Source organism: Catharus ustulatus, chromosome 6 (genome assembly GCF_009819885.2).
Source record: "Catharus ustulatus isolate bCatUst1 chromosome 6, bCatUst1.pri.v2, whole genome shotgun sequence".
NCBI classification, from domain to species: domain Eukaryota; kingdom Metazoa; phylum Chordata; class Aves; order Passeriformes; family Turdidae; genus Catharus; species Catharus ustulatus.
This window is the reverse complement of record NC_046226.1, coordinates 49,444,285-49,465,892: the sequence shown is the minus strand read 5'-3', so window position 1 is coordinate 49,465,892 and position 21,608 is coordinate 49,444,285. Positions and strand designations below refer to the sequence as shown.

At 39.5% G+C, this 21,608-nt stretch overlaps 1 protein-coding gene across 5 annotated transcripts in view; it reads right to left on the bottom strand.

The window, feature by feature from the left end:
- The window catches only part of SERGEF (secretion regulating guanine nucleotide exchange factor), a 140,371-nt gene that overhangs the window by 92,702 nt on the left and 26,061 nt on the right, over positions 1-21,608 (bottom strand). For 4 of the 5 annotated variants that reach the window (XR_004418163.1, XM_033061819.1, XM_033061820.1 and 1 more), the window contains exon 9: positions 17,725-17,882. Coding sequence is in view for 4 of the 5 variants with exons in the window: in XM_033061819.1 (XP_032917710.1) it covers positions 17,725-17,882 (158 nt within the window). In the remaining variant the exon portion in view is untranslated. Of the gene's footprint in view, positions 1-4,824; positions 4,934-17,724; positions 17,883-21,608 lie in introns of those variants that run through there. The other variant, XM_033061821.1, reaches the window with a different exon arrangement.

Here is a 21,608-nt window from a genome sequence, read left to right as displayed (position 1 = left end):
ACAACTCTCTGCAAAATTCATTCAACATTACAGATGTGCATACTTTGAACACAATGTGAAATCAGATCATGTTGGGAACCACTATGACTTGCCCTCTCTACATGAACAATTAGTGGATTTAGCACTTTTAAAGAACTAGTGTGCTTTCTAATGCACTTTAACATGTGGGGGAAAAAAGGCTAACTTCTTTTTGTTTCTCCTTTGCCCGTTCCACAATTCTGACACACACACAATGATACCACTAACTGCAATAACCCTCTGGAGCTTCACAACTACAGAGAATTTTGAAAAATCTGCAAATCTGCAAGAGACACCCTTTGTAGTGCTAAGTTTTATGTATGAAGAGACAGAAGTTTCACATTTTATCACTTGCCCCAAACCTGCTCTAATACAGAAATTCAAATGAATAGGTATCACAGGGGATTATAGGTTCAATAGCAAGTTGCATTCCAAACAGCCTTTCTACAGTCCTTGCCTTTAATAACTTCAAACTTCTTCAAGCACTTTAAACAATCTTAATCCACTATGGTATCCTTTTAATGCCTTCAACTAAATTGATAAGGCACTTTTCCAGCTACATGGATGGGATCTTTCACTTTACTACTTGCTCTGTACACACACCAGACCCTTCTTCTCCCCAGCTATATTTCAATCAAAATAGATTTGCAGAAGGTACCGAAGAAACCCCACAAAAGTGCTTTACCTGCCATGAAAAACTATCAGGTGCTATTCCATTCCTTATTCTCCTCTGCATGGGGCAACTACTAGGAAATAAGTATCAGTTATTCACTATGAATCGAGCCTTGAAAAGCCAAGGCAGCTTGCAGCAAAAGACTGGTGCTTTAGGCGATTTGCAAATACACAGCTCTTCAAACCCCAGTGGTATCATCAGGCCAAAACCAGACCCACATGCAACATGGTCTGTAAGATCTGCAGCTTTGCTGCTCTTGCAAAGAACTGAAAAGGTTCCTTGTAGCTGTCTTGCAGATCTCAAAGAAAAATAAAACCTTGGACTAACAATGTGCTGCTTTTCCACAAAATTGATTGTGAGGCCTCGAATTCAAACCCAAAGTAGAAAGTCTAGGCATATGTAGAAGATAAACAAATGAAAAACAAAAACCTTATTTCTAGCACAGTTATTTGTGGATAAAGCTGACTTTACATGTCAAGAGTAATTGAGGTGAAAAAGTTAGCTTTGTGCTTAAAGGTTCTCATACCGCTGTGAAAAAGAAGAAAAATAAAGGGAACTTCTTCAGACAAGCAAAGATCCTTAAAAAGAACTGCAGACAGCATACATGATTCTAGATGACTAATACTGCAAACTCAGAAGAAACACTCAAATAAAAAAGATTCTCATGAATCAGGACAGCCTTTTTCAAGAAACATTTTAATGATGACAAAATCACATCTGTGTCACCTCTAAGCTCCTCTGTCTCATTTTCTGTTTACCCTTGCAGAAGAACACAACATTGCAGACATCAGGTTTTTTAATTTTCTGAAGAGCAGAGCCTGTTTTTAGTGAACTAATTTCAATAGCCTGTCACACAGTCTGTTCATCTATTGCTGCTCAAAAGAAAACAGAGGACAGTGAGAAGGACACAGAAATAGACTTTGTCTTATAAATTTAGAGCAAAACTGTCAGTGTAAACCAATTCAACTTAATTTTATATGACCAAAGAGCAATTTATGCTAGAAGACAGCACATAACTAGAGAAACTGCAGCACAAACCCTGAAAATCAAAATTATCATTTTAAGCCTCCAGATCAAGGGCTCTGATTTTCAGTGCCTGGATGGTTAAACTGCAGAGTAGCTTCTCAACTCATTTTCTACTTTGCAAACTTTGGAGTACAAGGAAAATAAGAACGGAGAGGACAGCTAATTTTAGTGGTTTTGTGCTTTAACCAAATAACAACAAAGAACTACTGAACCATGAAGCAGTTTTTCAAGCTGCTATTTCAGTTACAGTCTTTCTTTTCCCAAGTCAGTGCTAGAAAGAAGATGCCAACTTCTACCCTATCAGAGTAATACAAGCACCTTATTTTATGTAGAGGGGCACATTGAGAGCTCTGAACTGCTTGCATAATGCTTCTATACATTTTGCTTCACCCAAAATGTTGTATTATAGCTGACAGGAAAAAAACAGCATGATTTCTTCAATTTCCTTCTCTCTCACTGGCTGCCCCTAGTAAGAAGCATCGCTCCTGCAAACTGAACTTGAGCCTTGCCTATTACATTTTAACAACTACCATGAAAACTCATCCCTCTGGCAGTTTATTATTACAGCACTGGACTGAAGCTTCATAATTCTCAGTCTCAAGCATGTGTGGAAGCACTTTTGAGGACAAAACCAAGACCTTAGGTTCACAGGATTATCCAGGGTCGCAGCAACCTTCGGAGGTACAGTCCAACCTCTGTTCCCAAGCAAATCAGCCATGAGATCTTTTCCATTCCATAAGGCTCACATGGTACAACCTCCCCAGGCAGCCTGTTCCTCTGCTTGATTGTCCTCGTGGTGGAAAAGGTTTTCCTCACATTAAGTCCGAACCTCGTGTTTCTATTTGTGTCATTTGTTTCTCCAAGTTCATCTTCTGGATGAACCTCCTTGTAGCTACTGGCAGGCAGCTACTCTGTACCCTTGAAACTTTCTCTTCTCCCTGCTGAATAAACCTAGTAAGATTTTCATCATGAGATTTTCATCCATCAATTTCAGTTAAGAGTAAACAAGGTACCCAGACAGTTAGGTCCCCAAAATAACACCCCAGACTTTCAGGTCTTAAAATAAATATGTGATCTTCAAAGAAACAGTAATCATCTCACAAGAATGGACTTTTGAACTCTGATTTCTCTAAGGAAAGTTCCCTTTTTTGCAAGTATTTACTCACAACAACCCATCTTATGTTTTCAGCAGCATCAATACTACTCTAGGGCTGAACAAGCCTCCTACAATTTGAAGATTAATGGATTTGGTTTTAGTCACTGTTTCAAAATAAAGCAAACTGAGAACAGAGGGTGAATACTGACATTTCTCTCCTAAGCAGCAAATTATTGCAATAAATTTGGGCAATCAAACAGAAAGCTAGAACAGAAAATGCTATGCTGCCTTCATACACAGCAGCTTTAAAATGTACTGGGTTAGGTTCATAATATTGCTGTTAAAATTCGCTCTTCTCTAAGGATCTATGTGCTATTACTCTGAAAACCTTCACAAGAATAAATTATGCTTTCTAAGCATTAAAAACACATTAACATGACATAGGGCATGGAAAATTCAAACTTCAAATACTTACTGAATCCAATAGATCATAAACCAAATCAGTATTAGAAAAAAGAAGAAGGTTACATTAACTAAAATAAAGCTCTCTGAAATAATTAAGCGATTTTTCAGCCACTGTGATAACACATATTCCAATGGCTTAGATATCAGTGAAAGAGTCATTTAGACACAATTTCACTTTTAGTCATTTACTGGAACTCATAACCCTCTGGCCCAATTCCAGAAGATTTCTCCAATCCAATATAAAAATTTCACGTCAGACTGAGCAGCCTATACCATGCCACAAGAACAGTAAGCTACCACGAGACACACACAGCAATACAGCAGCACATTTTAAAACTGTCTTCACTTTTCAGTGTTCTTCAATTACTTTAAAGAAAAAAAGAGACTTGACAACAAACATTAACTTCTCTCACCATTTCACTGACCATGTTATTAGCCAATTCATTCATCTGTCCCCCATTGCTCACAAATAAATGTTTAGTTTCTTTAAAACATTTGCATGGTGCTAAAATCTGCTACACTTAATCATCTCCAGCTTTACCTTACTTCTCAAATCAATAAGCCTTTTTAAGCATTCTCTGTACAGCTGCATGTAAAACTGAATGTTTGTCAAATTACAGCTAGAATATTGTTACCCAAAGTCATTTTAGAAACTCAGTTGAAGCTACAACAGTAATGTAAAGCTAAATTAAAAACATTTCTTTTAAACAGACAACATGAGGCTGAAATCTTGCTCTTTCACTTTGGCATTTGAACCCAAAATTTCGTTTTCAGGATTTTTCAAAAACAAGTTTTCCATACTGTTTTTTTAAACCCATCCCAATTACCACAAGCTGTTCAAGGAAAAATTGCCTTAACACCATACTCAGCTTCTCACAGATAATCACAGTCATCACTGCCTTTAATGAATCCCAGGTATAGACTTTTATACCATTAGTTTTTATGATAGCCACCAGAAACTGAGTAATCTTACAGCTGTACAACCTGGTGGGCAACTCCTCTGGACACTGCAGAGCTCCCCTGACTTGAGTGCACCTCTCTGTATCAACTCTGGACTTGACCCAGGAACTCCTGCTGCATTTGAGGTCTCCTGTCAAGAGTACCACAGAGCTGAGTGCTGTCTGCAAAAGAGTATCAATGGGTTCTAGACAAGAGATTGACTATGGAGAGTTATACTGCACATAGGAATGCTTGGTGGCTTTTACCTCATGCCTTTTATTCTCCTCTGTCCATCAGAAACCAAAGTGTCCTATTTAACCATGTGGGCTTTACCCCTCTTCCTTTTGCAGCTGTTTTCCTAAGATAAGCTCTGAACTGCGTTGCTGTTCCGAGCCAGCTCACCTGCAAAGATTGTTTGAGAGCCCTGCCCACTGGGACATGACTCAGAGCAGAAGACAGGTACACAATGCTTTCTGATTTTAGCATGGCAATGAGACAAGAGCAGCAGTACAAACAGTACTTTGAACCTTCTGGATGGGAAGATGTAGTTGGGATTACGCACATTCAGCTGACAAAATAATTTTGTAGTCATGTAAATCCACCGGTGCATTCCTCCTGCTCCCTCAGGATCGGGAAGTTTGCCTTGTTATGACTGGCAATGTGCTTGTCTTCAAGTATTCACATATCTCCATCCAGTAATGGCAGGTTTGAAGTGTCTTACAGAGACAAAAAGACAGGAGAGAAACATTTGGGGGATTTTCTACATGCTTATGCTTTGAGAAAGAGGTGGAGAATGTAACTGTTCACCACTAAGTCTTATTAATTTCAGCATCCCTGGTAGCAGAACCTGCCGGGGAGAATGGAGACTATTTAAGGATCAGGCAGGTCAGCTCTAAAACTCAGCTGAGAAGTTTGACATTGATCCAGGGGAAATAAAAATGCTACTGCATCTCACCTCAAGGTACTGCCCTTAGCTGAAAAAAAGGATGAGTAAGAAGCCATACCTTCAGGTTTCTACAGTATACAGGTGTCTTCTTTCCAAAAGCAGGAGAATGTATAGGATACAGTGTCCCAGAGACAGTGACTGGCAGGCCTGAAGGCTATCCCACCTGAAGGTCCAAACTCACTGTAGAACTTAGAGGGCTTCCAAATGCCAAGCACAACTGCTTATAGCCACATCAACCGTGGAGAAAGTCTTTTCTCTAAGAAATAATGCACTGAAGCATCCAGAAGTTCATGGCCAAACAGACATTTTCAAAAGAGATGACAAAGCTGTGTCTGCAGACCATCCTCCCAGGTGCAGGTCCAGCACTATGACAAATGTGAGCAGTGTGACAGGCTTGTTTAGGTGTGCAGCTCTGGCTTCCCAGCAGGCACACCAGATGGCTCTCAGTAGGTCTACACAACAACAACTCTCTTGGGCAAGAAAGCAAGGAGAAAAAAAACAGAGGAAAAAGCACAGCAGCAAAATACCTCACAAGGAAGCTCCAGCTAAGGCCTGAGTAATGATTATGGTCCTGCATGAGAGATCTTTGTCAAACTAATTATGAGTGAAAGCAAATTACCTGAAGTGTTGGGAGGTGCAGCTTGGACAAATGTAAAAACCACAGCTTTTCTAATACCAGCTCTCCAAAATGAGAGTAATCCTATTCAATTATATCTAGGTGTATGAAAATTACATGTAACAACACAAACACTTCTTCATCTCTGTCATACCATGAACTGAATTAAAAATTACTAAGTGAATGACATTAAAATGGCCTAACTGGGGAACTAAGCTAGAATTCAGAGATTCGCTTTTGCTAGCTCAAACCTAAAACTAATTTAGCATCATCATTCCAAGTGTTCTAAACGTTTTGATTCCTCTTCCCAATGAATATCAGCCAACATACAGCAATAAGTAAGAGTTCTATGGAATCCAAATATGAGTATTATTTGATATATTACAAATTTCTCTTAATAAATGCATAAGCATGCAATACGAGTGCATCACAATCATATTTATCTAACATTAATAAAAGTTGTTTTGACTTTTCTCAAAACAGAGGGCTTAGTTCCATAATTATCAAAGAAGAGAATGTTTCTCTTGCAAATACAGGACTAAAAAGAGAAAGCACATGCAGTCTCACTGAATGGAAGATATGTTTTTGAAGCATATTACCTGTTGCCAGAAAGATAATAAACAGGAGTATAATTTGAAGTCCCTCTAAGAGCACAGGTTATCTAACAGAAGTTGTCAGCAAGTAAAGCAAAAGAGGAAGAGTACAGACAAAAAAATGGTTGAAAGAGCAACCTGGAATGCATGTTTAATTTCAGCAGAGGTATATCAGTAGTCACTCACATACTTAGCATTACTAAGTTTTAAGTCCTCTGATAAAATGACTTTATTAGAATTCTCTCTGGCATGGCATGCTGAGTATGAATGCAACACAAATGAATAAATAGTCCTTTCTCACTGGCTTTCTGCCAATCTGACTGCACAGCAGAGGCCTCACACACAAAACCAGCCATCCTTGAAGACCCTGAATACCAGCAGTGCACTCCTGACTCATTTGGCCACAAGACATTGCAGATGTCTTCATGCACCATACAGAAAAGCAACACGGGACACTATTCTGTCCTCATTTGTTAAAGAAATGGAGATGGGGCATATTATTTCTCAAACATGAAAGACATTAACACCCCATCAAATCCTATTTCATATTTCTGAAGAGCTTGTCAGCTAAGTTAAAACATTTGTATCTTAATATTATTAAACACCATCACTGTAATTCCCAAATACTATCTTAATCTTTTTCAGTAAAAAGACACAAGCATTTTGCTTTTTGTGCTCCTCCAAGCAGTCTGCATTTCAGACTTGCTGTGGCAAGGAAAACCAGAGACAGCAAATTAATCCTGTAAGACTTAATGCAAACAGACGAACCAAGAGAAAGCCTTCTATTACTCTGTTCCAAGCAGTTTCTCATTTTCACAAGTTGCAAATCTCAACATTATGTTTTGTTTAAGAGATTTATGTCTAACATGTAAACTCAACAAAAATATCCTGAAAAAGTTCTATAAATGATCAGGTAAATGCATTTCTACAAGTCTCTACATTTTGCTTAGCCTCAATTCTGTGTGACAGAGGTCCCAGATAAAAATACTGAGTAGTAGCAGTAGTATCAAAGAGGAAGAAGTCGTAGAAACATGCAGTAAAACTTTAAAAGTGACTGTCATCACAGATTTCCATTATCTCATTTGTTTAAGGTTACTTGGTAGAGTAACCATGAAATAATATTTTGTATTCTTTTAAAACAGAATTAGGAATCAAAGCACAAGAGGTGCCATGAAACAACAAAAAGAAGATTGTGAATTTTTTGTTTCTGAGGACTGACAACATCCCCTCCCACCATAGTCTGTGACTTGCATTCCCAGTGAAAACATTAGATTCATTGTGAAGTGAAAAAAATCAGTCTGTGTGTTCTAAAGAACCTGGCAAGCACTTTCAAAGTAATCCTGTCAGACATGGAAAATCCAAGTTTTCAAAACACACCTACTAGCTCAAGATAAGATCACTGGTAATAAAACTTAGGCTCTCAAATACCCATATTTCCAGCACTGATAATTGTTTTAATAATCTTCTTGCCCAATCATCCACTCAAGAAGATGAAACAAAGGGTAGGATCAAATAGAGTCTTCAGACTTGAATCAGCTCTTCACACATGTACTCAAGGCAGACCAGTAAAGGTGAAAAGATTGCCTTTTGCCAGCCACTTTAAATGTAAGATGTTGAGACAGAGATTTGCCTCACAAATCCACAGCAGAGCCCCTTATATATGCACCTGTACACTGAATTGAGAAAGGTAGTCAAAAAAGCAACCAGTGATACAGTGGGAACTGTGAACAAGCTGCAAGCAGCCAACGTGGGAAGTTATTGCAACACTTTCCAGACTTCAATGCAGGAAACATTTCCACCACTTCCCCCTTTGAGCCAGCCCCACAGTACCTTCCCCAGCAATGACTGTAACACTAAACTGCAAACTGGACCGGACTTCTACAGAGATGGTTTTGAAGAGCTTTAATGTATGACAACCACAGATGAAGAATTAAGGCAACACCTCTGTTCTCCAGCAAACACATTCATTTCACTTGTGATTCTCACCCACCAAGTTTTCAAGGTGTTCTCAAAGCAGCTATGAGGCACTGTTGATGTGCTGGACTCACCAGCACAGCCACAACAGCCGAGCCCAAAATATGATATTCCCCCCAAGAGAAGGTTAATGGCCATCAGGCCACAAACACTGCTTGATCTCAGCAGGCTTGTCTGCAGCCAGGCAAAAAAACCTGTTTGTATGGTACCCACTGCAGCCTCAATGATCTAACCCACTGGGAAGATTTCGAAGCCAAAGGGGAAGACTTCAGTGACACAAACAGAAGAGCCATCTTCCTAGACAGTTTTCATGGTAAGGAAGAAATACATTTAAACCAAGAATTTGAAATGCCCACAGTAATTAAAAACCTTGCAATGCATTCTACCTCACTTCCTGTCCTTATTTTCTGGCAAAATTTTGAAAAATAATCCTGTAACTGTGCTCCCAAAAGTCACAAAGTTGGATTTTTTTTAAATAATCATAAAACAATTATTGTCTTAATGTTCTAGACACAGAGTTGTTTACCCTACAAGTGGGTGCTCCTTTTTCATTTCAACTTCATTACTACAGTGAGTAACACATCTTTAAAAACATCAGGATGCCTTTATCTTTTCTTTGTAGTGGTTAAATCCTAAAAAAGAGCAGTAGCAGATCAAGAAGTTGAAGAAAAATAAAATCAATTCACTGTTTTCTATTTCTGGAATTTACTTCTGTGTGTAGGATTTTCCTTCATCCACACATTAAAAAGAAGAAACCACCCCACAAAACCATGAGGAATCAAAATAGAGGAGATATGAGCAGGGAATAAGACCCAAGAAGCAAAAATCATACCCTATGCTTGCATCAGAACACAAAACAACACAAAGTACAACATCTTGGCATATAGAAAAGCAATAAAGGAATTGCATATTATAAACACCAACAATGTATCGTGTCATAACACTTAATCAAATGTCAGACACTGTAATATCATTGTCTGATCTGTTAGACATGGTTAAATGGCTTTCATCCCTTCCCCTCAGTACTCTCTTGTCCAGTCTAGTTTCTTTGGATTTTTTTCTTTCTACAGAAATGAACCATGGTCTGAGATTTCCAAGGCTTTAAATGGCTCCACACTTGTGAAATCAAATAACAGTGGAGGCTGCAGGAAAACCTTGACAACTTCAAAAAAATAAAAAAGGCTGGACAAAAGGGATATCCACAGAAGCAATAACCAGTATGAAATCTGGTTATTTAATATTTGTTAATTTAACACTTCAGAGAAAAACATTACAGTATTCTGGAAATACAAACACATCCTAAAAACTCTTTAGTGCATCCTGATGCACTTCTGCCATGGAAGGGTTTGTTCATATGAGTCTTACACCGGAGGGGAAGGATGAATTGTAAAAATGGGAGCTAAAGTGGCAAACTGTAGAAACAGGCATTTTCAAAATCATACTTCTAAGCTAAGAACTATCAATTTTTTTCTGAGAATGATTTTTTTTAATTCTTTTTGAAGGTTTTTATTTACTTTTGCTATGACAAAAAAACATCTGCAAGGTGCAGTTTTTTTCAGTCTTTGCTGACATCTGATTACATGCAAAATCCACTGAATTTATGGAGACCTCAGCAATCAACTGCCAGGGGACCAAGAAAAAACCCTTAGGCAGGTTTTAAAACAGGAGACAGTTTAGCATTTTTGTCCTCACAGGACTAGATGAATCATGTTCACTTTTTCTTCCCCTCCTCCTTCCACAAAAAAAAGTTCTGTTGGTTGAACGCTGGGGCAAAGGCACAGACTGTATTAGACCATCTGAAAAACGGAGTCCAGAAGTAGCTTCTGGCTTTGACAACTTCAGTTGGAATTAGAGAAAAGCACCCAACAGACAAGGGAGATGAGCCACCAGGTGGGAGCACAAACAGGTCCCTGTCACTGAGCAGGCTATGTGTGCCACAGCATCAGGGCAATCACAAATGGCATCAAGCTGAAACACAAATCTCTCTTTGCTGAATCTTTCATTAAACAGTAGCTTTACAATAACTTATAACCTAAACACAAAGGCCAGAAGGACTGGCAGGGTCCAGAGCTTGAGTGCCTCGTTCCTAAGTGAAAGCTGGAAATATCAGACAAATACAAAAGTACAAGAACAACCCAGGTTCAAACCAAATCCAAAACCCCTAAATTAAAAGCAGGGAGAAGCAGCCTATGTGCTGGCACTGCCTTGGTGAGTTCATGGCCCCACAGTGACAAATGGGTTTGAAAGGACCAATGTTAAAACACAATAAACATGTAGAGCTGGCACCACTAAGCTCTCTCCCATCTCATACATCTGCAGTAACCTACCCAGGAATGCAGTATATTCTCTACCTAGAGAATGCCTACTACCTATTAAACAATAACTTTTCAGCAGTAACATTCTTCTTAAGAAGACAGAAAAAACAATGAACAACTAAGAAGGTAATTTCCACTAATACAAAAAAGTAAACCATTAAAAAAAGAATGTTCTATCAAATTCCTGTGAGGATAACTTAAATTGTGTGTTTCTCCTTGACTATTTTTCCATAAGATTCCAGTCTTACAGAACCTGCCAATAAAATTCATCAACACAGCTGAAATAGGAAAGATAAGCAGCATTTACACCAGAAGTTTCTTGACCCAAAGTTCTGGGGTCAGCCAGGTAAAAAACAATTACTCTAACCTCAAATCATCATCATTTTGGCATTATTTTCCCATCCATAAAAGGTGGTATGGATGAGATTTCTTTGCAGAGAACGCTGCAAATTGATAGCTTTGTTCCAGTTCACTACAGTTTCTTATTGATTTTCTCTCGTTTTAGCCTGCATTGATTTGTTAATCCCTTCTCTGCAACAGTCCTAATGACAAATTGAGAATGAAAAAGTGCATGCTTTAGGGTCTTTTCCACCAACCTATGCTTCAAACCATATTTTCACTTGAACTTGGAACATGTCCATGCACTTACCCTAGGTTAGATCTGATTCACCTTACACTAGATTGGGTGCATTTTACACTGAAACCTTTCTGTTCAGGCTTCTCACGGATGAACAAGGCAAATGAAAATCACATCAGTGAGGCAAAACTGGATTTCTGTCACTTCCAAGGTTGCTGCTCACAGAGACTGTCTTAAAACCAAGTAAATTTTTAAGTAATTTTGTAGCACTGCCCATGGTTGATTAGCAGGTATTAACTGCATCATGCATCTGAAGGGCATTACTGAGCATGCATAGAATTGGTTAGTGCAAACAAACCCCTCCAAGGAGCAGGATCACAAGTTGTTTCTAAGCTCAGAGCTACAGTCATGCTGCACTGTTACTAGAACAATCCATGCAGAAGGATGGGACCCAGCCAGTATTTTTAATTTATGGAATACAGTATGAGCATAAGGAGATCAGAGAGTTACAAAAAGGCAACTTAGATTAGTAATTCTGCTACTAATAACCTCATTAAATAGAGCTGCCAATTTGGTGTCATTGTTGGGGCCTCACTACCAACAGCTGAAGCCTGTCTGCACAAGCCATGGCTACTGCTGCAAGTAGTTTCAGTCTCTTTTCCTTTCCTCATACTTTCAGAGCTCTCCAACTGAGGTACTCATTTGGAATTCTGACTGCAACACACCACCAAATTGAAAATTAATTTATGGCTTCTGAAGATTCAGACTTGCCCAGAGTCACATTTGCAACACCTCAGTCATCACATGCTGGTGGGTCTCCACCTCCTGACTTTATCCCATGTCAGCCCTCTCCTACACTATCCCATCTGTCAGCAAATTGACCTTTCCTGGTCTCCCATACAGATTGCAGAGCAACCTGGCCCTGGCTGCCACCTCACTGCTGCAGTACAACCCCAATTTTGGTCATTTTAAATCAATCCTTATCTGCAAAAGTGATACTTGGAAAGCCTCTGGTTTGTACCCACACAGCATGTGCTCCCTGGCACGCAAAGGCAGCGCGGGAGTTTTCCTTTGCCATTCCCTCGCTGTGACTTGGGTTTCCCCTCTCCCTCTGTGCAATGCCAGCTGCAGGGAAATTGGTAGGGGTGGCAGGAAGGACAGTGCTGGGAACCAGTGTCACCTCCTCTGTGCTTTCCAAAAATTACAGACCCAGAGTTGGTGAGCTATGCTCTGCTCATAACATGCTGCTATTCTTAACTTGCAGAAATGACTTTGCTGTGAATGTTAAATGTCTCTCTACCCAGGCCATAAGATACTCTGCACAAACCATGGTCATGTCTTAATGGGATAAGAAAAGCACAGAATAAGTGGGATGGCTACCTAGGCAAAAAGTGGCATTTGGGCTGCAGCAGTTTGGTACTGCTCTCAATTTCCTGCTTAGAACAGCAGAGAAAACCAACTAACCTAAGAAATAAATCCTGTTTCCTCTTTGCCTGTGACATGACTGTAAACTCTCAGTGTTCTTGCAGTGCTGCCAAGATTAGTGTTACTCTCCTACACAGGGCACGCAGAGTACACAAACACATCCAATCAAACACAGACTTGCTGCATTTTGTATGCAGACTGTAGTTTCAATCTTCTGTTACATCCTGTTTGGGTTCTTCCCCCCTAATAATAATTTCAACAATTTGGTCTCTTATTTTCATCCCTAACTGCAATTTGTCACTCTCACAGTGGGCTGTACATGGAACCAACTTCTCTGTGGCATTTATTTTCCTTTATTGTTGCTTAAAATTAATTGATAAGCCAAGAACTTGATGCAAGAATATTAAAGGGACCATCTCTATATTAAAATTTTCATCATTGCATCTCTAAAACACCATAACAAAAATCAATCAAGGAAAATTCAACAATGCCATTTCTCAAAAGCCATGGATCAAGACCAAGTCGTAAGACACCAGTTCATAACAGGAAAAAAAACCACCAAACCAAAAAACACACAGCATACCCCAAAAGTCTAACTTGCTTATCAAGTGAGAAACTACACATCACTTCAACTTTTTTTTGCATTTACCTCCTTCCCTAACACCCAAAGTGGGTTTTCTTTAAGCAGCTTATTGGATCAGTTACTCCACGCATATTCTCAAACTTTGAGCATTAAAATCTTCTTTAAGAGACTTCAACTTGTTTCTCTCCCACAAATATATAAACCTCTCATTCTGAACATTCAAAATAAAACCACTTATGGTAGCCAGTCAAACAAATAGGTATTTAAAAGCCACACAGAGCATAGAGATGATATATAATAATATTAGGTTATTTGTTTTGATACCCCTTAAAGCCTCAACTATAAAGTTTACTCACAAAGAGGGGTCTAACAAACTTCCCTGGTAAGTTAAAAAGAATTGTCATTTTTTTAAAACTAAAAGGTTCCATTTTCAATATTATCATGACTGTGTTAAGGTAATAATCTGTATACATTAATCTATCAGTATCAGTTATACAAGCAATTAATTGTCATCATACAGGTATCTTAGATTTGTCTTGTAGGCAGCTGCTTAATAGTTTGCAACATGAATGGGGAAAAGGAAGAAAAACAAAAATATGCTAAAACTAAAGCTGCCTTTCCAACACTTAAACAAAAATGATATCCAACTGCAACTGCACTGAGAAGAACAGCAATAAACTTTGACTGCAAAGTATCATGAGAATGTTGGAATTTATGATGTCGTTCCCTGAAAGAAAGGAGCCATACAGAGGATCCATAGCAATCTGGATTGCACAGGATGAACATGAACATTGGAAGCATGGACCACAGCAGGATCAGGATAAACAACACAGCAGGCACATTTTGTCACGAGTCTGTCAGTTATTTTCATTCCCTGAAACAACTGGTTCCTACATCCATCATCAAGATTCAAGTTGAGTGATGGTTATGTTTTAATCTCCTAACTGAAATTTCAGAGATCCCTCCTCAGAAAACTGTGATCTAGCACAGTTTGCTTTGAGTAGAAAAGGGCATGATGAAAACATGGCTCCATGCGAAGCTATGCATTTCCAAAATAATTGCAGCCCTTCCTTCCATCCAGCTTAGCAAGAAACATTCTGCACTGCATAGACACTTCTCACTTGTTTATTGCTGCAGCAAATGTTTGCTGCAATGTGAATGACATGCTGAACATACCACAAACAGTGGAATGATAGCTATTAAAGCCAAAAATATCAAACAGACTGGAAAAGCATTTTGACAAGGAGGAAATATTAAACCAGATCTTTGTAGCATTTACTAAATACAGAGACTCATCATATTTCGGGCCATTTGTATTTAATTGTCCTTTCATCTGAAGAGCAGTGCATGAATGCGCATCAGATGAGTCAGATGCTCTGGAGAGGTCCCATCAAGGACACCCCACAACACAAGAGCACTGCCTGCAAAATGCCTCACACAACAACTTCTCAGTGCCTTGGCCTATTCCATGTTGGTTAGGCACTGAAACAGCAAATAGACCTGCACTGGCAAAACTTTAAACACATTCAACACCCCCACACTTTTAAACCTGCCAGGAAGACACACTCAGATTAGTGGGTAATTATCTAAAACTCAGGCTTTTGTTCCTCCTTTGCTTCAGTTTAAAGGGAAAAAAAGTGCCCCTGTTTCTCAAGGTCAATGTTTTCAGTTGAGGTCAAGCTCACAATGGAATAGGTCACTCACAACACTTCAAAAATCAGGTTTTGAAGTGGCAGACACAGACATTATAACAGTGTCAGTTCAAAGAAAGGAGAATCCCTGGTCTTTGGTGGAGAAAGCAGGCAAGCCACGGGCATGGAGACAAGGAGCAACGCAGGAGGTTAAATCTACTGCGCTGTCCTTGAGCTAAACTCATGTGTCTTTTACACTGTCCTCTAATCCTAGATTAGTTTCTCCACTTTGGCTTTAACAATATTAACTGAAGTGCAGAGGCAATCAGCAGACCACAGCTTTGCCAAAAATTCAGTTGAATCATTGAAAGTGATTTATAAAAATAGACCATGAATAAAAACCATCAGTCGTAATCCTCAACTGTTAAACCGTCTCTCTGCATTAAACACAAAAATTGGAATTGTTAATTCAAGGTAAACATGGAAAAGAATTCATCTTCTCTATATTCCTTTCAATTCAGCTCTCAAATCAAATTCTGTCTCCATATGACAACAAATGGAAAAGGGGGCAGCTTGTGTGTTAACAAAGAACAGCTTACTCTACATAGCCTATATACTGCAATTTAATACATTTTCAGTTATAAATTCTAGCTTTGGCATTATTTTGTAATCTTGCAGTGAAGTGAAACAATTTAGGTCCTTATTATCTGTTTTTCCTTTTTTCATCAACACAGCTCCTCCTAGGATGCAGATGATCCTCTTAAATCATCTTTGTGCTGTTATCTCTGCAAAGAATGATGTCTGCTCCAGAACACTGCCATTGCTAATCACTCAAATCAGGTCTCTCTCAGGTTTACAAGGAGGAACAGCGCTGAGGGCAGCAGAATGAAAATGAGATTGTTGTTTCTCTTTCTTTTCAAGGAATGTATCTGAATACATCCCTTCACTTTCATGGATCACTTGTCCTGTCAATGGTAAGTTCCACAGTGCAAAAGCTGCAGCTGCCTTGACTTTGTATTGTCCAACAAAAGACAGAACAACATACTTGAGACACTGTGCACAGCACAGATGAAAATAACATGAAGCAGATTCAGAAATGGAGCTGACTATACATAACTAATGACAAAAAGTAGGGACACTTGTGTCAAAATGGGTAAGAAAGCTGTCTGAGACTCAGAGGAGTTAAAAGTGACTAAACATTAGTGCATGAGCCCTGGGGTCCCAGACAGAGTCCCTCAGGATGGCATCCCTTCCCTCCAGCGTGTCCTCTGCACAGCACAGCTTGGTGTCACTGGCAAATTTGCTCAGGGTCCCCTGCATCCCACTGTCCTTGTCACTGACAAACAGCACCGATTCCAATAGCAGCACTCAGGAACACCACTCCTCAATGATCTGCAGGTGGACATCGAGCCACTGACCTCAACCCTGTGACTGAGAAGATCCAACCAGTTTTTTATCCACTGAGTCACCTACACATCAAATCCACGTCTCTCCATCTTAAAGACAGGATGTCATGTGGGAAAGTGTCAACTGCTTTGCACAGGTCCTGGTAGATGATGTCAGCTGCTCTTCCTTCATGCACCATTTCTGTAACCCCATCACAGAAGGCCACCAGATTTGTTGTGGTGAAGCCACATTGGCTGTCACCAATCACCTCCTTGTGTTCCATGTGCCTTAGCATAGCTTCCAGGAGGATCTGTTCCACGATCTTGCCAGGCACACAGGTGAGACTGACCAATCCGTAGTTCCCCAAGTCTTCCTTATTTCTCTTTTTTTGAAATTGGGGTTATGTTTCCCTTTTTCCGGTGGGAACCTAAAGCTAAACTGCCACGCCTCAAGTATGATGGATGGTGGCCTAGCCAATTGCTCTGTCAGTTCCCTCAGGACCCACAGATATATCACATCAGCTCCCATGGACTTGTGCACCTTCAGGTTCCTTGAATGGTCTCAAACCTGGTCTTCTCCAATAGTAAGCAGTGCTTCACTCTCCTGGTCCCTGCCTTTGCAGGGAGAACTTTTGGGTTGCTGTACTGAAACTCCTCAGCCTTTTTAGAAAGGCAACTCTTCAGAAGTTGCACAGGTTTCCTTTAATACCTCACTAAAGTTTCATGCCTGGGATGACTACACTCTGAGAGTGGCACCTGGGCAGATCATTAATCTGATTTTAAGACAACAAGGCTGCACCTTAAACAAAGCCCACTTTCTGCCTGTTCCCCCATCTCTGCTTTCCTGAACATCACCCTACAACTCAAACTGGAGACTTCTCAAGGAGCATGAGAGATCAAGAGTACGCATAGTGGGCAGAAGCTCTGGATCAGCCGTCAACCACATGTCTCAAACACATCACAAGTTCTTGTTCCTGCCCCCACAGCAGTGGGAATTTCCACTCTCCTCAGCAGCAATGTAAGCCAGGAGTACTGTTTACATGGCTGTGCCAGCCTCCCCCATGGTTCCGAGGCACCACCAGATGTGATTTGTGAGGTGCTGTCTGGAGTTTCAGACAAAAGTAGTGCTGCACCTAGGCAAAGTCCCACCTCTCTTCAGCTGCACTGCAGGCACAACTTACACCTGCGCACATTGATACCTGAGAGAACACGGAATCTTTTGCTAAAGCTGACTCCACCAAGGAAAAAATCAGGTCCTGAATGCAAAAGCCTTTTAAAAGAAATAATTGAATCTTACTAATTTCTGAGCTTACAGGAAGGGCAAGCAAGGGCTTGTGCTGCAGGCATTTGAAAGGCTTCTATTAGGAAACTGTTCTGATTATTTTAATGCACCAAAAAAAAAAAAAAACCTGAAAGAAAAGAAAAAAAAGAGGGGGATGGAAATGGTGATTTTCTTCTTTACCTGAGATGCTCCATTTAGGCAAGGAACCAAACCAGGGGTGTTACACAACAGCTCCAAGTTCTGTTCAGATGCTGTGCTCTGCTGCCCACTGGGAACAACCACCTGCCTTCCAAGCTGCCCGTAGTCCACTCTGCCCCAGGTGAACACCTTGCCAGCTTCTAAACATAAAACACATTTCAAGATTATTTACTCACCAAGTTCCTGAAACATGTGCATGCCAATTCAAAACCACAACTTTTTAATGCATCTTATCTACAGCTTCAAAAGCCTGGTGAAAACTTATTTCTAGGAGCAGAAAAAAACAACATGAAAACCTATCTCAGGATATTATGAGATACTTCTGTGCAGCTGCTCATTCTTCATTAACTTTTTTTCTAGCAGAATAACATCTGGATAGTAGCCTGGGCTGTAAATAAAACCACATCAGTAAAGCTGTATAACCTGGATATTCTACATACAATAAACACATTTTGGTTATACAAAGGACATATTTTAGGTTAATGGAAGCACAAACAAAACAGTTTATTCTGACACAAAATATTATCTAGAAAAGAGAAATGTTTTCTATTCCCATTCTTTGCCAAAGACAATTAATTGCATGACCTGCATTTAACAGAGTTTTATGTTTTCCTGATAGAAGTTACATTCTGTCACTATTGACAGCAGAGCTATAGTCCTCAGGAAACAGTTGTTAGTCAGGAACACCAGCACAACTGCCATTAAGCATTGCAAATACCCTGGTTTGTTTTCACAGGAATCAACATTGGCCAAGGAAAGGTAACTTTAAATAGATTCAGGACTATATGGTTCTCCCTCCTCTGCAAGGGTTATTATTCCAAGTGCACTGCTGCAGGACTGACACCCAAAACACCATTCTCCTGCATGGATAACATCCATACACATCCTTCTTACCTTTGCTTTCCTTGAATTAAAAAAAAAAATTAAAAACCATACAAAGTGAAAGCACTATTTTCTTAAGGAAGTGACTACGTCCCTGTAGATGGTAAAATGTCCCTTCTGGGCTTCCAATTTAAAAAGTTATATACACACAGCATAAGGTAAAGTCCTCAACTTGGTTTTAACTAGAACCATCAACCCACATTCCAGCCCAGAAAGAAACCTGCAATGACCTTGAGTTATGTACAGGTACCAAGCCTCAACCTGCTCTCTGGAGTTGAACTCAAGTCATCACGTTTATAGGCCAAAAGATGTGGATCTGGGGAAAATACCATCCAGTCCAGCAAGTCAGCTCCCACACACACTCACCTCTCCCTGTCAGTCAGTACATGCATACCCCACAGAGGGGTCAGGTACAGGGGGTATGATCACACCGCTCAAAGGTGACAACTGAGAGGTTTCTAAACAGATGCCAAAACACAAACCCTTGGAAATCTGAACATCTCCCTTTTCCTTAGGGTGCTGTTAAACTGTCTTGAAAGGGACACAGGTGGACACTGCTGGTTTGTGGAGTTTAAGGTGATAATGCATTTTGTAAATAAGCTGGAAACCTCAGTTCATATACAGGAGAAGCATAGGTATTTTCCTTGGAAATCTGCTGGCAATGGTATCTTTCACTCCAATCACTGCAAGTTTTTCACATGCATTCTCTGAGTTCATTGATAATGCTTCCCCTGAAATAATTACGTGATAAAATTAGTTGTCCTTCTCTCTCAAGGGCACGAAGATTTTTTTCTTTTCAGTTCAGAGAAAAGCTGAAAAGAGTCACATACTACATTCAATATACGTGAGGTCTTTTAACATACATTTTCTTAGGTTAAAGGATAAAAATAAATTTCATTAAGAGAACTACTAGGATGTCTTAGATTAGGAAGACAGTTTGAGGTTTAAAAAACATACTTGTTCTGAAGTTAGTGTATTTACTTTTCAATTTACATAGATCTCTGCTAAAAACATCTGCAGCTGCAAAAATGTACATTACAAATTTAAATACAGACTAAGCTTCGGGATTTACATCAGACCAGCTTACTGCACTTCTATAGAACCCTATTAGTGGACTGGGAATGGATAGTCAGGCTGCTTTATTTTATATTAACTGCAGAAACTGAAACTGAGTTTTATGAAATCTAAAGCCAGGAAGAATTTTTGTAACTTCTAGTTAGATCATTAATATACCACAGGCTCTCAAGCCCTGCCCAGACATTGCTGTATTGATCCCAAGGACTATAGTTGAATTAAAGCACTTCAGCTCTCAGAAGCCAAAAGTATCAAGTGCCACAGGCAAAAACATCAGCAAGCTGCAAGGCCTCTGAAAAGGCAAGCTTGGAATCAATAATACAGACCCAGATCCTCACACAGTCTACAGCACCATCCCTACCCAGAGGCAACAAGGGTTTCTCTCAACCTTTTGGGGGAAAAAAATCTCCTTTCTCAAAAGAATCTGGTGCTCTGTCTGGAGCCAGACATGAACAAGAAACACCAGCCCTCACATAACAAAAATGAACTTTTGCACCATCCCACCAGGGTACAGCTCCAGTGGAACTGAAGACTGCAAGCATATATGAAGGATTAAAACAGCAACAAGGCTTAGCTACAACAAAACATGTGCCATCCACAGATTCTATTTTCTTTCACTGGACAAGCTACCAAAGAATCACTTTGCAAAACTAAACAGAACCCTTAGCAGAATGTAAACTACGTCTGTAAAATGAATGTAAAATGTTTCCAATTACAAACACAGACCATTGCAATTAACTTTTTCTTTTTTGCCACAATAAGGGAAATTAGTTTCAGGTGGTTATTAGTACTCAAGCATGGAAAACATTCATTTAAAAATATTAAAGCAAGATAAATTAATTTTTGCTTTTAGGAAGAATTTCTTGAATGCCCAAAGATGAGTTAAGCAACCAGTTCCTTCTCACTGCTCATCAGTGCCGTTCTCAGTTGATATTGAGACATATTCCTTTCACAGACTTGTTCCTTTTTGCTGAGCATTCCCCATCCCATGCTCAGATTCCCGCTAATAGTCAATCATCTCTATTTTTCAGCCAAAAAACAAATGCCTAGGGATCCTTTAAAAAAAAAACTCAAAGCACATAAATCTGTCTTTTCTGTGAAGGAAACTAACAGAAGCTGATTTAGATGTGCCTTTTCTATGAAATACTGATTATACTTTCAGCAAACAAACAAAAAAAAAAACCCAGTCTCAAGTGGAAATTTCAGGCTGAGGCAAACACCAATGCATGGAAAATTCCGCCAAAGGTTAAAATCTCGTCAAAATCCTAAGGAAAAGAAAGCACTGAGCTATGACAGAAAGCATTGAGCAATTGTAATGGGAGGTATTGCTACTGTGCTGCTTATAAAATAGATGGTATTTTAAAATGTTCTAAGAATATTTGAGAAAAAGACATTAGTCATACAGAGTAAGGAGGTTGCAGGATGAATTACTTAAGAATGAAGGGTGATATAACAAGGAGTTGGTCTAATATTAGACTAGGACAGATTTTAATTAGAAGTCAAGAAAACATACACAGTGATGAGTCAACTGGACAGAGTACATCAGCCATGGAAGTGGCTGAGACATCAGAAAATGTGATATTTCATACCAGACTGTGCAGGAAGAGGGCATACAGAAGGCAGGAGTAATTTCTACAACTTGTGTAGAAAGAAGTGTACAGTACTGAAAAGCTTTTCCAGTTCTTCTAAGATACTAACAGTGCTTCCTAAGACCTGGATCTTGCCATGTTCTGAGCATGGAGGCTCCAATTCCAAAAGGAACTTCTACTTCTCTGCTGTGAACATCCACATTGTCCCAGATGACTTTAAAGCAACTGCTCATTTTTTCACCAGGCAAATGCTACATCAAATAAAGTCAAGAGGGTTCAATACCATTTGGAATTAAGGAGTAAGAGATATAAATTCATGCA